Source organism: Diceros bicornis, chromosome 1 (genome assembly GCF_020826845.1).
Source record: "Diceros bicornis minor isolate mBicDic1 chromosome 1, mDicBic1.mat.cur, whole genome shotgun sequence".
Lineage (NCBI taxonomy): Eukaryota > Metazoa > Chordata > Mammalia > Perissodactyla > Rhinocerotidae > Diceros > Diceros bicornis.
In genome coordinates, this window is record NC_080740.1 from 4,998,857 (window position 1) to 5,016,648 (window position 17,792).

Consider the following 17,792-nt stretch of genomic DNA (forward strand, 5'->3'; position numbering starts at 1 on the left):
TTATTTGGAAGGGAAAATGGAAGAAAGGAAAACATGAATGAGGATTTCAAAAGAAGAAACTTGACAAAAGCAGTGGTGGTGTGCATTTGGTAGATGTAGAAGGAAAAGAGTTCAGACAAGGGTGACTAATGAGAGATAGTAAAGTGGAATGTGTGACTCATTCAGTGGGGAGGTTTCCTTTTGGCAACGGTACACTTGCTTTAAGCACAGAAAAGACAATAGATTGCTGAAAAAATTGTCATAGCTTTAATGTAAGAGTCTAAAGAGAATTTTTTCTCATTCGGTTTGCTATTTATTATCTTTTTCCTTCCCAGTGTTTCTGGGTTAAGATGTTTCAGATGCCACTCCCTTATTCTCAGTTGATTCATATCTTAGGCATGTTTTCTGGATTACTATAGAGTAGTTTTAAATCTACCCTTGTTTTTATTAGTCTCCATGATTTGTTTACATCTTTTTTTGTGTCAGGATGCTATTCTCTAGTTTAAAGTTGAGGTACTGGAAGAAATAGTTGTTTTAAATCTGGGTAATAAATTGGACTAATGGAAAGTTCCATTTGTTAGGTGTGGTGTCTCACTGCGTGAGATCAGCCTTCTCGAAAATTTTTCTACGAATACTACTTCCTCTTTTTTAACCAGAAATAAATAGATAGATAGATATCGGTATACATTTTATTCCTTCTCTCTTAGGAGTCTCCCTCCCCTTTCTCTCTTATGAGAAAAGACTTTAAAGGCAGATAAAGTTTTTCTCCTGATGGAACTCACAATTCAGTATCTAATACAATAAGTGCCATAGTAAGAGCAAGAAAACAACTAAGGGAACATTAAATTCTGTGGTGCAGAGGACAGAGATCCAGTTAAGTTACAGAGAGATATCTGAGCTGATCCTTAAAGGCTTTATGACAGAACTAGGAAGGGCGTTATAGACAGAGGAACAGCCTGAAGAAGGCAGAGAGCACCCAGGTCATTCAGTGAGTTGTAGCCTAAACAGGAGCAGACCCTCTAGAAAGTCTCTCTGTGGCTACTGGAGACAAATATGATTCAAGGTGACTGTTTAAAAGAGGAGTTACAGTCTTAACCTGCAGCTAGTGAGCTGCTAGTGTCACTATAATGCTAAGAAGGAAGGCTATGAAAAAAAATTCTGCAGAAGGGAAGCAAGGTTGAAGTCCAGCCAGGGGAAAAGCTGAATTACACCCCTGTAACTCTCCACCTTTGAGGAAACCTGCTATGGGTATCTCCACATAATGCAAATTGCTTTCATTCCTGAGCTCACCCCACTTGCTTGTATTCTGGCTGTTTTTCCCTCAATTTTTGATTGCTTTGTTATGCAGCTATCCATTGATCATTTTAGAAATAGATCACATTTATTAGACTTGTCCCTGTTCCAGCCACTCCATGCTCTTCATGTCCTCCCTCTCCTTCAACAGCTTTCTCTATCTTCTCTCATGGTTTTACTTTAATGGTCCTACTGACTTCTTTCTATGTCACATAGATCAGACGGTCACACAGCCACCCCCAGCTGCAGGGCAAGCTGGGAAAGTGCATATTTAGCTTTTTCAGCCTCCATAGTAGAGGCCACAAAGAAGGAACCCTTGGGTATGGTTATGTTTGCTACAGAAACCCTTTTCTTACTGCTCTACTTTGGTTATTTCTAGCCCCATTCATTTCTCCTTCTTCTTATCAATCGAACTCTTTCTCTCTAGAGAAACAAAAAATTCTTTAAGATTCTTCACTAATATACTTGACATATATATTGAAGTTTTAGGAAAGAATAAATTACAGCTACAATTTTCAATTTTGGTTTATATAGACTAACGGTTATCAAATATTACCTTCATAAAAGCACTTCTGCAGAGGGCATGTTTACCTTGTGGTTTGGTACATTCAGTTGCGTGATACTCTTCAGCATAGACATCATATGACAAAGTAGTATAGTCTTTTTTTGTATATTTCCTTTATTGCTATTTTAAGACGTTAATATTAGGAGTCAGATAGGAGTTGTTTCTTTTACCTAAACTGAAGCTTTCAGTTACAATAAGTTGTCCTCCGAATTTATAAAGCAGTAGAATCCTTTGATACAAGCAGTTGGAATAGTTCATTCATTCAGTAAATATTTATTAAGTACCTATTATGTGCTTGTGGGTATTGAGAGATGAAAGAGTTGATAGGGAATGATATTTGAGAACAGAATGCCTATGTTCGTGAAAATACAAGCAATTAGTAGCCTTAATAAACAATCAAATATACGTAGATAGGTGGGTGGATGGGAGGTTGGATGAGTGGATGGATAGATGGGCAAACAGAGACAGACAGATACCTACTAAAAGTAAAAATAATGTTATGATTAGTAGTGTTTCCATATTATGTTGTCTAAAAGTATGTTAACTTTTTTAAAATTAAGGTTGACAAATTTGCAATGGAATTAGAACAGAGCCGGGATCTGAACAATACCATAGTACACATTGACATGGATGCTTTCTATGCAGCTGTAGAAATGAGAGACAATCCAGAATTGAAGGATAAACCCATTGCTGTAGGAACAAGGAGTATGTTGGTAAGTAGGTAAAGATCAATGACAAAAAGGAAATTTCATAACATATTCAATTAAGCCTTACTGGCTCATGAAGGAGGAAGCCTTTATTGAGTTCTACCAGTTTGTCGAGTGTTTTTCTGGGTGCTTTATATGTGTTCAATTACTGAATCCTTTCAACATCATTTGAAGTACAAATTATTTCCATTTACAGATAAGAAAGCAAATTCAGAGAGGTGTTTAATAACTTGCCCAGTTACAAACCTGGTAAATGGTAGAGTGGCATTGTATCTTTCTGTTGCAAATTATATTTTTCTTAAGTAACTGTTCTAGTTAAAGAGAATAGAAGAAAGGAAAGGAAATGTTATTCTAAAGCAGAGGTTTGCAAACAATGGCCTGCAGGCCAAATCCAGCCTGCTGCCTTTTTTTGTAAATAAAAATTTATTGGAACACAGTCACACCCATTCATTTATTATTTTTGTTGCACTGAAAGCGGAGTTGAGTAAATGCAACAGATCTGCAAAGCCTAAAGTAATTACTGTCTGGACCTTTACAGACAAGGTTTGCCAGCCCCAGTTCTAGAGTAACATATTTCATTAATATAGTACTGTGATTAAGTAGTTTTTCCCATGACTTAGAACCTTTGCTTTTCTGATTACTATGTGGCTTTTCCTTATTGCCACCCTAACCATAGAAAGTAAAGATGACCAAGATAGCTGTATGTAGCTAAAAATGTGTTGCGAATTAAAAATAGCAACTGGAATAGATAGGTTTGGGTATTAAAAAAACATATAAGAGAAACAAGGAGAGTTTTTCCCTGTTCCTAACTCCTTCCAATGCCTTAGACAGCTATAAACCTAATTCCTACTAAGTTTTTATTTTATTATAAAACTGTAATCTGTTTCTTCATTATCTGTGTTCCCGTGAGTTTACAGGCAACTAACAATCTTGATTCCAAAACAGTGTTTATTGAAAGGATACTCTCCTTCCTACAAATCATCAACTAATATTTGAAAAAATATATTTGGTTATTGTTTCCAAATTCAAAATGATTATTTGCTGTATTTAAACAAAGATTGCTCTTTTTGTATGCTTAACTAATAGATTTCCCTTCTAGTGAGATTTGAGGCATAGTTGTTTTTGTCCTATTAAACTCATAAAAGTGTAGTAGTGTTGCATGTTTGATTATTCCAGTCTGTTAACACTTAGAATTCTTGTTTGAATAATTCGATGGATCCTTGAAATGTTCTAAGTTAGCACTCATAGTTAGAACTTAGACCCCGTAGCAGCTATTTATTGCTGCATAACAAACCCCTTCAGTACTTAGTGGACAGCCATTTATTTGCTCATGATTGTGTAATCTGAGCAGAGTACAGGGGATGGCTCATCTCTACTCTGCTTGGGGTTGGCTACAGCTATTTAGCTGCGGCTGGAGGATCCAAAATGGCTTCACTAACATGTCTGTCACTTCGACTGAGGTGGCTGGAATGGCTTCCAGCTGGTGAGCTTTCCCCTCTCCACATAGTGCATCATCATTTAGTAATCTAACCCAAGATCTTTACGAAGTTGCCAGATCCCAAAAAGCAAAGGCAGAAGCTACAGACTTTTTAATGCCTAGGCTTCAGGACTCACATGTCACTCCCTCACATTCTTTTGATCAAAGCAAGTCACAAGGCAGGTCACTTGGCATGAGGAACTAGAACCCACCTTTTGAAAGGAAGAACTTTAAAGTATTGTGGCTGTGATTTACAGTCTACCACAAACCTAAAAGATAAAGGAAGTCAGATCTAAAATTTTATTTCAGCTCTACTATAGATCTAGCTTTTATATCAGTTCCATTAGACTTATTTATATTTAAAGCATTGGTTTGTCTTTCTAGTGCTATTTCCATTTTCTGTTCCAGAATACTGACCAAGGATTAGCATAGTTTTGAGTACTATCAAGATTTTTTAAATGCCATTTGAAAACCATTAATGGCAAATTGATATTATTGTTCTGAAGTAACCCCTTCATTTGATAGATTCTGTTTTGTATTTCTTTGAATTTTCACTGAGATTCCAAAGATTCCATTTGTGATAAAATTTATTATAAATGGTAAATGGTACTGTGATCCGCTACATTAACATAGACTATTGTCAGCTATCATCGTCAACAGGATTTAATAAGGAATGTTTAATCACTTCATTTTGGAGACTAGATTTGACTAACCATATATTAGACCTTTGATTTTTGTTCTAGATGAAAGATTTCCAAAATCCCAAATAGAGCAATTCCAAATCTATAATATTGCTTTCTATACTGTTACTCTCATGTAACATCTATACTATTTGTACTATAATATTACTTTATAGCTACACTTTACTATTACTATACTAATGCTTTTATATAACATCACCCACTGTCATCCAAACTTTTTATATACTATATTACAAGTATGCCTTAAAACCAATGAGTATGATCTCACTCATTAAGTTGTAGATAATAACAACAACAAACAAACACGTAGAGACAGAGATTGGATTGGTGGTTACCAGAGGGGAAGGGGGGAGGGAGGAGGGCGAAAGGGATAATTCGGCACATGTGTGTGGTGATGGGTTGTAATTAGTATTTGGGTGGTGAACGTGATGTAATCTATGCAGAAATAGAAGTATAATGATATACACCTGAAATTTATACAGTGTTATAAACCAATGTTACTGCAATAAACAAAAAATTAAAAAAAAAAACAATGAAGTTTAGTTACTGGAAATGTAAGAGAAATTTTTTTATTAGCACAGTCTTGCTTATTATTTGGTGTCCCATTATAAATATGGAGACAGCAGTGGGAGAAAGTCATGGTATCATAATACCATGATAGGGTAAAGTCAAAGCTTGATTTGAGACAGTGGCCTATAAAAGAAATTCCCTTGAATTGAATGTGCACATCAGTAATGTGTTTCTTATGAATGCATTGATCAATATTTCCATTTAGGTTTGTATATTTTTTCCCATGTGGTCCATTTTCTTTCAGTCTACTTCAAATTACCATGCAAGAAGGTTTGGTGTTCGTGCGGCCATGCCAGGATTTATTGCTAAAAGACTCTGCCCACAACTTATTATAGTGCCCCCAAACTTTGATAAATACCGAGCTGTGAGTCAAGAGGTAAGTCTGATGTCTCTCACCCCTGCTGTAGCCCTTCACTCATTTCCTGTCACCTACAGAGTCAAGTCCAAATGCCATAGCACATCAGAATTTGGCCTTAGCTTGTCCCTTTAGTCTCACCTCCTACCACTTCTTCAGCTTGTATATTGAGTACTGAGCTGCATATGGTATCCAGAATATACCCTTCTATTTCCCAATTCTTTGCCTTTCCACATGTTTTTTCCAACTGCTTAGAAAACACTTATCTCCCCAGAAAACTTTGCATTACCTAAATTATAATCTAAATTAACTTTAGCTATTTTTTCTTTATATACAATATTCGTTTTCTTCTAGAATCACCTTATATTTCTAATTTACAGAATCTACTCATTATTTTCAACGTCTTTTCTAAATAAATTTTTTATTAATGTTTTTAAACAGTAACAAAATTCACTTATTTTGATTAGCTGCTTTCCTTGCCCTACATCCTAGTGAGGATGCTTATGAGCATTGAATGTCTAGGAGACTGATAATCAAAGAAAAAAGGGAATAATCTATTACTTTGAAAAGGATCTCTGAAGTATGAAGATTTGATTATTCACTAAAATTGCCTGAACTGTCATATGTGAAAAACTGCCATTTTCTCTATTTTTGATAACAACTGGACTATCATGCGAGTGCTAAAACTTAAGTCATAAAGTAAAATTTTAGAAAGCTACATCAAACACTTTTAGACTACTGAGGTAAAATGCAGTGTGTTAAAGACTACTGTTTGAATTGAAACACTTAAAAAGTGATGGGCTAGGGGCTGGCCCAGTGGCGTAGCAGTTAAGTGTGCACCCTCCGCTGTGGCGGCCCGGGGTTCACGGGTTCGAATCCCGGGCATGCACCGCTGCACCGCTTGTCAGGCCATGCTGTGGCGGCGTCCCATATAAAGTGGAGGAAGATGGGCATGGATGTTAGCCCAGGGCCAGTCTTCCTGGGCAAAAAGAGGAGGATTGGTATTGGATGTTAGCTCAGGGCTGATCTTCCTCACACACACAAAAAAACGATGGGCTAGCGCCTATTACCATTTAGTCATGCAGATGATCTTAGATTTGCTACTCTTGTTTGTATTCTACCTCATTTCCCCTAGAAATGAACCCCCCCAAATTAAAATGATACTCCACCCCAAATTTTTTAAAAAATTGTTTTTCATTCTTTCAAAAATAGTCTGAAGAGGTGGGGGGCTGAAGGAGAAGCACGTTCACATTTGGTTACGGCTTGTGTCTTAGAAAGAGAGAAAATGCTAACCACAAATATTATAGGTTTTAAATAAATCTGAAAATCTTTCAAGATTTTGTGAGAAAGAATTTTTTAAGTCCTACTCTAACTAAGTAAAAGTTCTGACAGTATGACAATGAGACCTAAATTGTTTTTAGTTATCTTTAGTCTAGTTATTTACATACATTGGAGAAATCTTCAAATTTGAGCAGGATCTAACTAGTTTATTTGCAGATAACAAATGAGTTCTTACGTGTAAATGAACTACACACATTCACTGACTATAAAAACATTAAACTTTTAAACCAACACATAAAGATTAAGGAAAAGCCATTTTTGTTTTATTCAAAAGACTGGAATAACTTTAACTGCTCTCAAAGCCTAAGTGCTTGATTTTTACTGGAACATGTCTATTTTCGTTCTTAAAGCAGTATCGTATGTAAAGGAAGTTAGTGAGTACTCAATGTCTCTTAGGAATACTTCTCATTCAGAATAGTCTTAGTTGGCTGCCAACCACAGAGTTTCATTTTCACTAGAAAGATTCCATTTGAGTACATTATAAAAATGGTTTCTTCTACAAGAGCAAAGCTAATTAAGGTATACTCTGAGTAAAGCTTGGCAAAGTTTTATGTCACCATTTTCTAAAATTACCTTTGACTCAGCTGTTCATAATTATATTAAACTAAAAAGCTTTCTTTTTATAAAATATAAGGTTTTCTCATGACACAGCAGACAGCTTTTAAATACTGGATGAAACATAATTCAGCAAATATGTTTTTCTAATATACATATTTTGACAGTCATTTCCTCTGATTTCAGCTAACTTCAGTGGTCAAAAAAAAATTCATAATTTCATGTAATAAAACTATCTTATATAAAAGGCGTTTGTAGGGGCCGGCCCCGTGGCTTAGCGGTTAAGTGCACGTGCTCCGCTACTGGCAGCCCGGGTTCGGATCCTCAGCCATGCTGAGGCGGCGTCCCACATACAGCAACTAGAAGGATGTGCAACTATGACATACAACTATCTACTGGGGCTTTGGGGAGAAAAAGGGGGAAAAAAGGAGAAGGATTGACAATAGATATTAGCTCAGGGCCGGTCTTCTTCAGCAAAAAGAGGAGGATTGTCATGGATGTTAGCTCAGGGCTGATCTTCCTCACACACACACATACACAAAAGGCGTTTGTAGAATCATACAGAGATTCTGATCTCTTTAATTATTTCTTTTATCCCAAGATGCAACTCCAGACTTTTCCCCCTCATTTAATATAGTCACGCACATATGCTACAGATTTTGTCATTTTTTTCCATTCTAAATCCTGATAGTTGAGCTTTGTTTTCCTGAAGGGATACATGCACTAATGTGTGTATTAAGTGGAGTTTTATCTGTATATTACAATTAATTGAAATAGAACTACTTTCTAAAGCAATGTAATACCTTTATGTAAGATTATTCCTTTTTAAAATGAGCAAAAACCATCATAAAAGGTGAGAGGGAGCAAGATCCTATTGTTTCCACTTCTGCTTTTGACCAGCTACCTAAAATTATGTTGCTTAACCATTTTTTCTGTACCTACCGGAATAATGTTGTCTGAGATTTATTTGAATCACTTACTATATCTAGATAAGAGGTGGCTAAATAGAGATTGTATCAAATGAAGCTATTTCATGGTCTTCTGCCTTCATGATCTATTTTAATACAAAAGAGAATTTGGACAACTTGCCCTGGCAGTAAATTATTTATTCCCTAAATCCATGAGCTATTGATTGCAGGATCATTACTACAGTGGCAAAGTAAGAATATTGATGTTTCTTATCAGCTGTATATGACAGGTTTTGTTGTGGCAGCAAAATTTAAACCATTTTGTTCCTTTTGAAGGTCAAGGAAATACTTGCTGATTATGATCCCAATTTTATGGCCATGAGTCTTGACGAAGCCTACTTGAATATAACAAAGCACTTACAAGAAAGAGAAAATTGGCCTGAGGACAAAAGAAAGTATTTCATCAAAACAGGGAGCTCTCTAGAAAATGGTAAGCAATTATTAGAACAATCAAACTAAAAAACAAAAAAACATTTAAATTAAGTCAGTTAACTCACTGGCATGCATAGGTGGTAGGACAAGATGTATCTTTATTATGAAAAATTATTAAAAATGGAAAATCAGAAACTTAAAAGATACCAGTGGGTTTTCTGAGTGAAATGTGTGGGATGTGACTTTTAAACCGAATCAGATTATTAAATCTCTAGACTTTAAGAGACTGCAGAGTGCCTGAATAAAGTCAGTTCACAGCAGTTCTTTTCCTACAATCTAGCTAACAAAGGGTCCGGTTGCATTGAATCTGAGGAGGTTATCTATTTAAAGTGGCCTTTTGTTGTAGTTGTTAATAGAGAATAGGTTTTTAAAAAATAAGCCTCAAACATAATCAAAATGTTGGGTGGGGTTTTTTCCTTCATTTCCCAAATTTTCTATAATCTGGTTATACAGTGATTATGACTGTTTTCAACCTTGCCAAAATTAATGACTGCCCAACTCCTTTCTTTGCCTTAGACCTTATTTTGATTCTTTTATATAAAATGAAACAGAAGTTTCATGACATCAAAGGTTTTTTCAAATGGTCCCTTTATTACCTATCCAAAACAATGCCAAGAAACATGCAGATAGACACATACTGCTGTCAACCCTCTATCAAAGGTATGATTACTGCAAATGTCTGAGCTGTCCTGGACCCCTGAGCAAAGTTCATCAACCCGCAGCCACATTTCATATGCACAGCCCATTGCCTGGGACAGGCACTGGTAGGGAAACCTGTTTGTAACTTTCCCTGAAGCAAAAATGGTGGATCCTCAATGGCATAAAATTCCAACTCTAACATCGTTTGGGACTCATATCTTTGGAGCAAATTTAATGTGGACATCAAGTCAGAACTTCTTTACGTTTCATTTAACAGTTTCATTCAACAGTAAACAAGCATAACTTCTGAGCACAGAGGCTTGGAGCAAAAGAGTTTCTTTCCTTAGTATACCTTTATTGCTTGGGGAAGTGGCACACAAAGCCTGATGTCACTTTGCTTAAAATCTCACTTTGTTAGTTCCTTACTTTTGATAAGAGAAGGGGTGGGGGGACCATTAAATGGTTATATCAAAGCATCCCCTGAGGGCATCCTGTAACAATTACTTTCACAATGTGTTTTTTAAAAATTACATTGGGACTAAGGTAAATGATTTCATTCTCTACATTTGTTATATGTCCAAACTCACTTATAAGGATGTAAATTTTTAGTATCTATTGCTTTTAACATATTTATTTATGTACCTTCCTCTTCATGTATTTCATATTCTTAAACAATTTAAGTAGTGTAACTTTTTTCCTCATGTGTAAATCCTTGTGGGCAGGCCTTGCAGGCATTTCTGATTTCACATTATGCTGTGGGAGCTGCCAACAGTGCGTTGGAGCCAGGGCAGGTGATTGAGATAGCTTCCTCTAAAGTCCAAGATGTTTTTCTGCTGTTTGCCCCTTTTCTAAAAGGTGCAGTCTTTGGAAAAGTATTGCTAACTACTATGTCTATATACAAATAAAGTGATAATTATTATTTTTTGTTTATTCTGCCATATAAATTTGGATGGTGAGTGCCAGGCAATGTAAAAAACTGAAATACTTTAGACATTTTAGCACTTGCCATCCAGATGCGATATTCTAATCCTAGTGTTTCAGAATATAAAAAACTGTAGTTTTGTACTCTGATCACCTCAGTTATGGGGATTATAAAGATATTTCTTTCAGCAAGCAAGACCCACGTCAACAGTTAGTGACATAGCCAGACCTCACAGAGAAGTAGACATTGAAAAGGTGACTACACCGTTCAGCAGCAGCTCTAACAATGCCCCTGAAGGCAGCATACTTTGCCTCCTAGTGCAGTTTTCTACTCTCAGTGACTCCCCTGAGGGTAGGGTGATAAAGGCATGAGATATGTAAACCTGGCGTAAGGAACTCCGCAGAAGGAGCTTATGAACGTGACACTTGATCTGCTCTGCAGCTCTCTTTACCTTGACTTCCACCCATCCAGATGGGGAAAAAGGGGGTCCTGGTAGATACCATTTCAACTGTGCCAGTCTTAATCCCTTCTGAATTGCTTTGCACTTTAAAAACAGAATATGGAAAATGAAAGGAACTGAAGAACATAAATAACAACAAATGTAAGTTTGAAAATAAGGCTTATTTTATATGTGACCTGGGAATTCAGATTCGGAAAACATCTGTCTGTGACTTAATTCATATTATATACTTTAAAATTTGAAACTAATCAGGTGTTTGTCATATTATGTATATTATCTTTAGAAAATCATCCTAAAAGGCCAAGTTCATTTTTTAAGTAATATGCATTCATATGTGTCTTGAAACTAGAAATTTAATTTTTGCTTCTGCATTTACCTTAATTTGGAAAACATATGTAATAAAATTATGAAATGGGATTAGAAAGCTCTATTGTTAATCTTAGTTGTTATAAATACATTTAAACTGCATTTCTGGTCCAGCCCGGTGGTGCAAGTGGTTAAGTGTGCGTGCTCCGCTGCAGCAGCCTGGGGTTCGCTGGTTCGGATCCTGGGTGCGCACCGACGCACTGCTTGGCAAGCATGCTGTGGCGGTGTCCCATATAAAGTGGAGGAAGATGGGCACGGATGTTAGCCCAGGGCCAGTCTTCCTCAGCAAAAAAAAAGAGGAGGATTGGCAGATGTTAGCACAGGGCTGATCTCCTCACAAAAAAAAAAAAAAAAAGAGTTGGCCATTAAAAAAAATAATAATAATAAAAATAAACTGCATTTCTCCTTCATTAAGTCCAGAAAGTAAAATCTTTAATGGATTTGTTTGTGAGGACATTTTTAGTATCAGTATAGATTTAAGTGTATTTTACAGTCCATTTATGAAAAATGCAAATAAAATGAAGTAATAACCAGATTGGTATTTTTACTTTGCTTTTTAATAATGATATTAGTTTACAGCCTATTGATAACAATAAAGACTTCTTTCCCTTAAACTTGGATTGTGGTTAATCTGATCAGACCTTAAGAATTTGTATATTTAAAGAAGTATAACTTTCAGAAGTAGTTTATGTTTATTTCAAATATTCCCTTAGTGAAAGTGATACTTTATAAACAAGTAAGTCAAAATTTAAATCAGCATTTGAAAGAAGAAAATTCAGAGTATTCTAACATCTGAAAAGTTTATTCCATGAGTAAAGAAAATTTAAATTTTTCCCTTCTGAAAACGAAACTTATTTTTCAGTCATAATTATTCTAGATTGGTTAATGCCTTTTTCCTCATTCCTAAATTCTAATATAAGAAGGTTCTTTTTCCCCCCAGAGATGAGTAAAGGGAAAAAGAGCTTTATTTTTTTTATTTTTGGTGAGGAAGATTAGCCCTGAGCTAGCATCTGTTGCCAATTGTCCTCTTTTTGCTGAGGAAGATTGGCCCTGGGCTAACATCTGTGCCCATCTTCCTCTACTTTATATGTGGCATGCCTGCCACAGCATGGCTTGATAAGCAGTGCGTAGGTCCGCACCCAGGATCCGAACCTGTGAACCCCAGGCTGCCAAAGCAGAGCTTGCAAACTTAACCGCTGCACCACTGGGCCAGTCTCTATTTTTTTTTGAAGAAAAAAGTAAGGTGAATCTAAACCCAATTCTGGGTTTCAATTAATTTAGGCGCAAAAATTAGTGAGTTTTACATAGGATATTTACTTTTAAAATGTATGCTATGGAAATGGATAATATTATTTTTAAGAAAAACTTAAGTGTCAGTGTTTTCTTTGTTAAACAATTATAAAATAGAAATAACATTTCTGATCTTGGTTCTTAGAAACAAAGCTAAACTAGATTTGTTTTGTCTTTAGAAAGAATATAGAGAACTTAATTTAGGAAGTATGTACTTCTTAAAATGAAGATGAATTACTGTTCCTGTTTATAATTTAGATAAACCAGGAAAGGAAGTTAATAAACTGAGTGAGCATGAAGGATCCATCTCTCCACTACTTTTTGAAGATAGTCCTCCTGATTTGCAGCTCCCAAGAAATCCTTTCCAAGTGAACTTTGAAGAACAAAATAATCCTCAAATACTCCAAAGCTCCGTTGTTTTTGGAACATCAGCGGAGGAAGTGGTAAAGGAAATTCGTTTCAGAATTGAGCAAAAAACAACATTGACAGCCAGTGCAGGTACTTAAAAGGATATTGTTGGCTATAATAGTTAGAATTTTCAGACTGGCTAATTCAAGTGTAATATTAGTAGTTTCTCATTGTAAAGTATATAGTAACATTTTACTTACCATTTTTTGATTCAACTTCTAACCGCTGTATCTATTCAGGATGCCTAGAACCTAAAGGCAAAATGGAGTTAAGCAGAAAAGCCTATGAGCCCACGGACAAAACTATCATAAATCTCACGTAGCTATCCTTTTTTAAGCACAAAATATATTTTAGTTGGTTTTGGACATAATACTTTATTAACTTTCCTTTGGGAGACTTCAGCCCTGTCCAGGATTACAGTGCGAGAGAGACCCCAGATGGCCACAAGGTGGGAGACAGAAGAAACACCAACTAGCAACACAGCAATCTAGGGCCATCTGGTGAAGGGAAAAAGCTTTACGTCTGTCACTAACCCAGGAGGGTATCATTATGTCTCAGCATAGAAACTGATATTCATCATGAGGACCCTAAATGATCTTATAAAAGCCATATTATGATTAGGTTAGTCTTTTCTTTCTATCCAAAACCAAAGCATGAGAATCAGTAATGAATTTTAGGAAGGTGTGTATAAAAATTGAACTGAACTATTTAATGATTATATTTGAATATAACTATTTCAAGTTATCTTAATCATTAACACTCCTATTGTAAAACACTTTTCTGAGAAGTAGTAATGTGCTTTGTGAGTAACATAAAAACGATGCACGCAGTTCATTATCATTGTGTTTTTCTTTTTTCAATAATTTTATTTATTTATTTATTTTCCCCCCAAAGCCCCAATAGATAGATGTACATCATAGCTGCACATCCTTCTAGTTGCTGTATGTGGGACACGGCCTCAGCATGGCCGGAGAAGCGGTACGTCGGTGCGCGCCCGGGATCCGAACCCGGGCCACCAGCAGCGGAGCGCGCGCACTTAACCGCTAAGCCACAGGGCCGGCCTCATTATCATTGTTTTAAATATACTGCAACCCAGAACCTTTGATTTTTTTTTTTTTTTTTTGGTGATGAAGATTAGCCCTGAGCTAACATCCGATGCCAGTCCTCCCCTTTTTGCTGAGGAAGATTGACCCTAGGCTAATATCTGTGCCCGTCTTCCTCTACTTGATATGGGATGCTGCCACAGCATGGCTTGACAAGCGGTGCATTGGTGTGCACCTGGGATCTGAACCTGCGAGCCCTGGGCTGCTGCAGCAGAGCGTGCACACTTCACCACTACGCCACCGGGCCAGCCCCTGATTTTTTTCTTTATGTGAATAATATATGCAAAAGACCTTTTCAAAAAGTAAACATCTATCCTAAGTTACATTCTGGTTCTTTATTTCTGTAAGACAGCTGTGTACTCCTATTAAAGATAGTAAGTAAACGAAAAATATCACTTAAACTTAGAAATTACTCTTAGACTTTAAAATACCATTGAGATTTAAATATTCCTTATTTCTGCTGCCACAGTAACTAATACAATTCCTTTTCCTAAAACTATAGCAAGCCCTGGGGAGATAGATAGTAATCAAATGTTATTTTTCAAGTAGCATTCCACATTATTTCAGATTTTTTTGCACTTAACATTATTGTTTTTTTCTGTATTGTCATCATATACTTTAAAATCATACATATCAACTTCTTTGAGTCATCAGAGTGTTCTTCTTTTAAGGCATTGCCCCAAATACAATGTTAGCCAAAGTATGCAGTGATAAGAATAAACCAAATGGACAATACCAAATTCTCCCCAACAGACAAGCTGTGATGGACTTCATCAAGGACTTACCCATTAGAAAGGTGAGATTTTATATAAAATATACCCTGAATTCTGAAGAGATACTATTTAGGATGATGGGAATCATTATTTGCCAAAAAGTTTTAAAACAGTAGTTAATAAGCAAGAACGATAAGGGATGATTGAATTTAGACGTGAAGAAATCTTTCTATGAAACCCTAAAAGGTTTAAGAAGCTTATTTGTTGAAAAGTTTTAAGAAAGTAATAGATAACAGACTTTTTAAGTGTACCCCTGCCAAGGAGAAGAGAAATAAAAAGAATACTTGTAAGAGTTCTCTCAGCTGTAACTTAATATGCCATCTTAGTGCTAAAGTCCAGATTGCTGCCAGACTGATAGGTATAATATTTCAACAATGTTTAGAATTTTAACTATTTTTGACAAAAAATAAACCAAAATACTTTACTGTCTTTAAAATGGTAAAATGATTCTTCAGCAGTTATAGAAAGGGTATATTTTATCATTTTTTAAAGCTTCTAGATTTTTCTGCATATATACGCTTTTTCTTTTTTGTACAATAATTGCACTCGACACTATTTGATGTGCTAGGGCTTGCTTTTCTCACTCAACATAATGTATATGAGTGAATTTTTGTGTGTGTGTGTGTGTGTGAGGAAGGTCAGCCCTGAGCTAACACCCATGCCAATCCTCCTCTTTTTGTTGCTGAGGAAGACTGGCCCTGAGCTAACATCCGTGCCCATCTTCCTCCACCCTATGTGGGATGCCGCCACGGCATGGCCTGATAAGCAGTGCGTCGGTGCCCGCCCGGGATCCGAACCCAGGCCGCCAGCAGTGAAGCGTGCGCACTTAACCGCTATGCCACGGGGCCAGCCCCTGAGTAAATTTAAATAAAGCATTTTTCTATGCTCAGAAGAAAGGCTATGTCAAAGCATAAAATGTATAATGATTACTGAATAGTTTAATATATGTAAAGTGTAGCTATAAAGCAGTGCTTTATATTTTTCAAGGTATGGTTAGATGCTCCATCAAAAAGGTTTCTGGAGTCAGATAACTGTGGAACGTACGATCCTTGGGTCACAACAATATTATATTAAAAATTCATAAGTCTTGCAATAAAGAGTTCATTTTAAGTTTGTTTTTCCCACCATTTCCCAAGTATATGACCACAGAACTCTCTTTTTAATGTTTTTTAAAATCTCATGGAATTTTAAGTTTAAAATTTTAAATTTTAAATGTCCGTGGAATACTAGTTTAGGAAATGTGGCCAAAAAGTAATTAAAGAGATTTTTTGCATGACTTGTGAAGCTAGTCACATTATTCTTACCTTTTATTGGTTATAAAAGGTATATTGAGATTATAATCTCAGTTCTTACCTTAATTTAAAAATATATTAGTGATAAATATTGATTCTTTTCTAGGTTTCTGGAATAGGAAAAGTTACAGAGAAAATGTTAAAGGCTCTTGGAATTATTACATGTACAGAACTCTACCAACAGAGAGCATTACTTTCTCTCCTTTTCTCTGAGACATCTTGGCATCATTTCCTTCACATTTCCCTGGGTCTAGGTTCAACACACCTGGCAAGGTATCTATATGTGTAGTCCTTCTGCTTTTTCTTTCAGTTTTAACCATTGAAATGGAGGCTATAAGGGTAACATGTTTTAAAATTCTTATAGGCTTGTTAAATTCAGAGTATAATTTTTGAATTAAACTCAAAAGATTGGCTGTGGGAGGAGAGGAAAGGAGAAATAAAGAATCACTCCTGGGTTGTCAGGCTGTATGGATAGATGGACAAGAGGGATGGGGGGTACTTTCTTTTCTGTACCCGCCTTATTTTTTGTTTAGGGCATAAAAATAGTGGTGGTCAGATTGCTGAGGAAAGAAAGATGGCTCATATTCCAGAATTCACCCTTTAAGATTTAATGATTCTTTGAAACCCTTCATGAACTAACTCTATTTCTTTTCTTTTCCAGAGTTGTAGATGATCCATTCATTCAGACTGAGTGCTTTCTTTGTGTTAGGCACTGTTCTAGGCATTGGGGATAATAGCAGTCAACAGGACAAAGTCCTGCCCTTGTGGAGTTTAGAGTAGTGTGGGAGATAGAAATGAGGGCACAGAAAATGACTTGGAGGCAAGAGTAGGGGTTGGCAGCGGTCACCAGAGGCAGAGGCCTGAGGGGCAGCCCTGCAAAGATCTAGGAGAAGAGGGAACAGCTGGAGGAGAGGCCCTGTGTGTCCTCTCTGCCACTCTTTCATCTAAGTCTTTTTTTTTTTTTTAAAGATTTATTTATTTATTTTCCCCCCAAAGCCCCAGTAGATAGTTGTATGTCATAGTTGCACAGCCTTCTAGTTGCCGTATGTGGGACACGGCCTCAGCGTGGCCGAAGACGCGGTGCGTTGGTGTGCGCCCGGGATCCGAACCCGGGCTGCCAGCATCAGAGAGCACGCACTTAACCGCTAAACCACAGGGCCGGCCCTCATCTAAGTCTTAAAACAGGTATCCTAAAGCTAGAAGGGTACGCTGTTGGGGTGGGTGAAAAGAAGAGAATAAAAAAAGAATAGGAATCGTGGAAATTGATGCTGGGGGCACTATTTTTACAATTTTATCATCATCTTGTCAGCCTGCCCTCAGAATAACTCGTTTATATTCTTATACTTAAAGGAAAACAAGAGGATACTGAGGAGGATATAAAATAAGTTCGATTAACCAATTAAACCTGCTAAATCTTATAGAAATTGCAAGGCTTGTGGTATTGCTTTTCTCATCTCTCCATGCTCCTCATTCTTCTGAGTCCACAGTTAGCTGACTTGGATCTTGAGTGGATATAATGAAAGATAAGAGAAAGACATCATAGTACTATAAGTAATCTAGTATTTGAAGATAATGGGAAATAAAACTTTCTTCTTT

At 36.4% G+C, this 17,792-nt stretch overlaps 1 protein-coding gene across 4 annotated transcripts in view; it reads left to right on the forward strand.

The window, feature by feature from the left end:
• The window catches only part of POLK (DNA polymerase kappa), a 69,093-nt gene that overhangs the window by 39,917 nt on the left and 11,384 nt on the right, over positions 1–17,792 (forward strand). For 3 of the 4 annotated variants that reach the window (XM_058564553.1, XM_058564493.1, XM_058564646.1), the window contains exons 4-9: positions 2,398–2,550; positions 5,537–5,668; positions 8,788–8,941; positions 12,879–13,118; positions 14,803–14,927; positions 16,303–16,469. In XM_058564553.1, coding sequence (XP_058420536.1) covers positions 2,398–2,550; positions 5,537–5,668; positions 8,788–8,941; positions 12,879–13,118; positions 14,803–14,927; positions 16,303–16,469 — 971 coding nt within the window. The remainder of the gene's footprint in view (positions 1–2,397; positions 2,551–5,536; positions 5,669–8,787; positions 8,942–12,878; positions 13,119–14,802; positions 14,928–16,302; positions 16,470–17,792) is intronic. The other variant, XM_058564735.1, reaches the window with a different exon arrangement.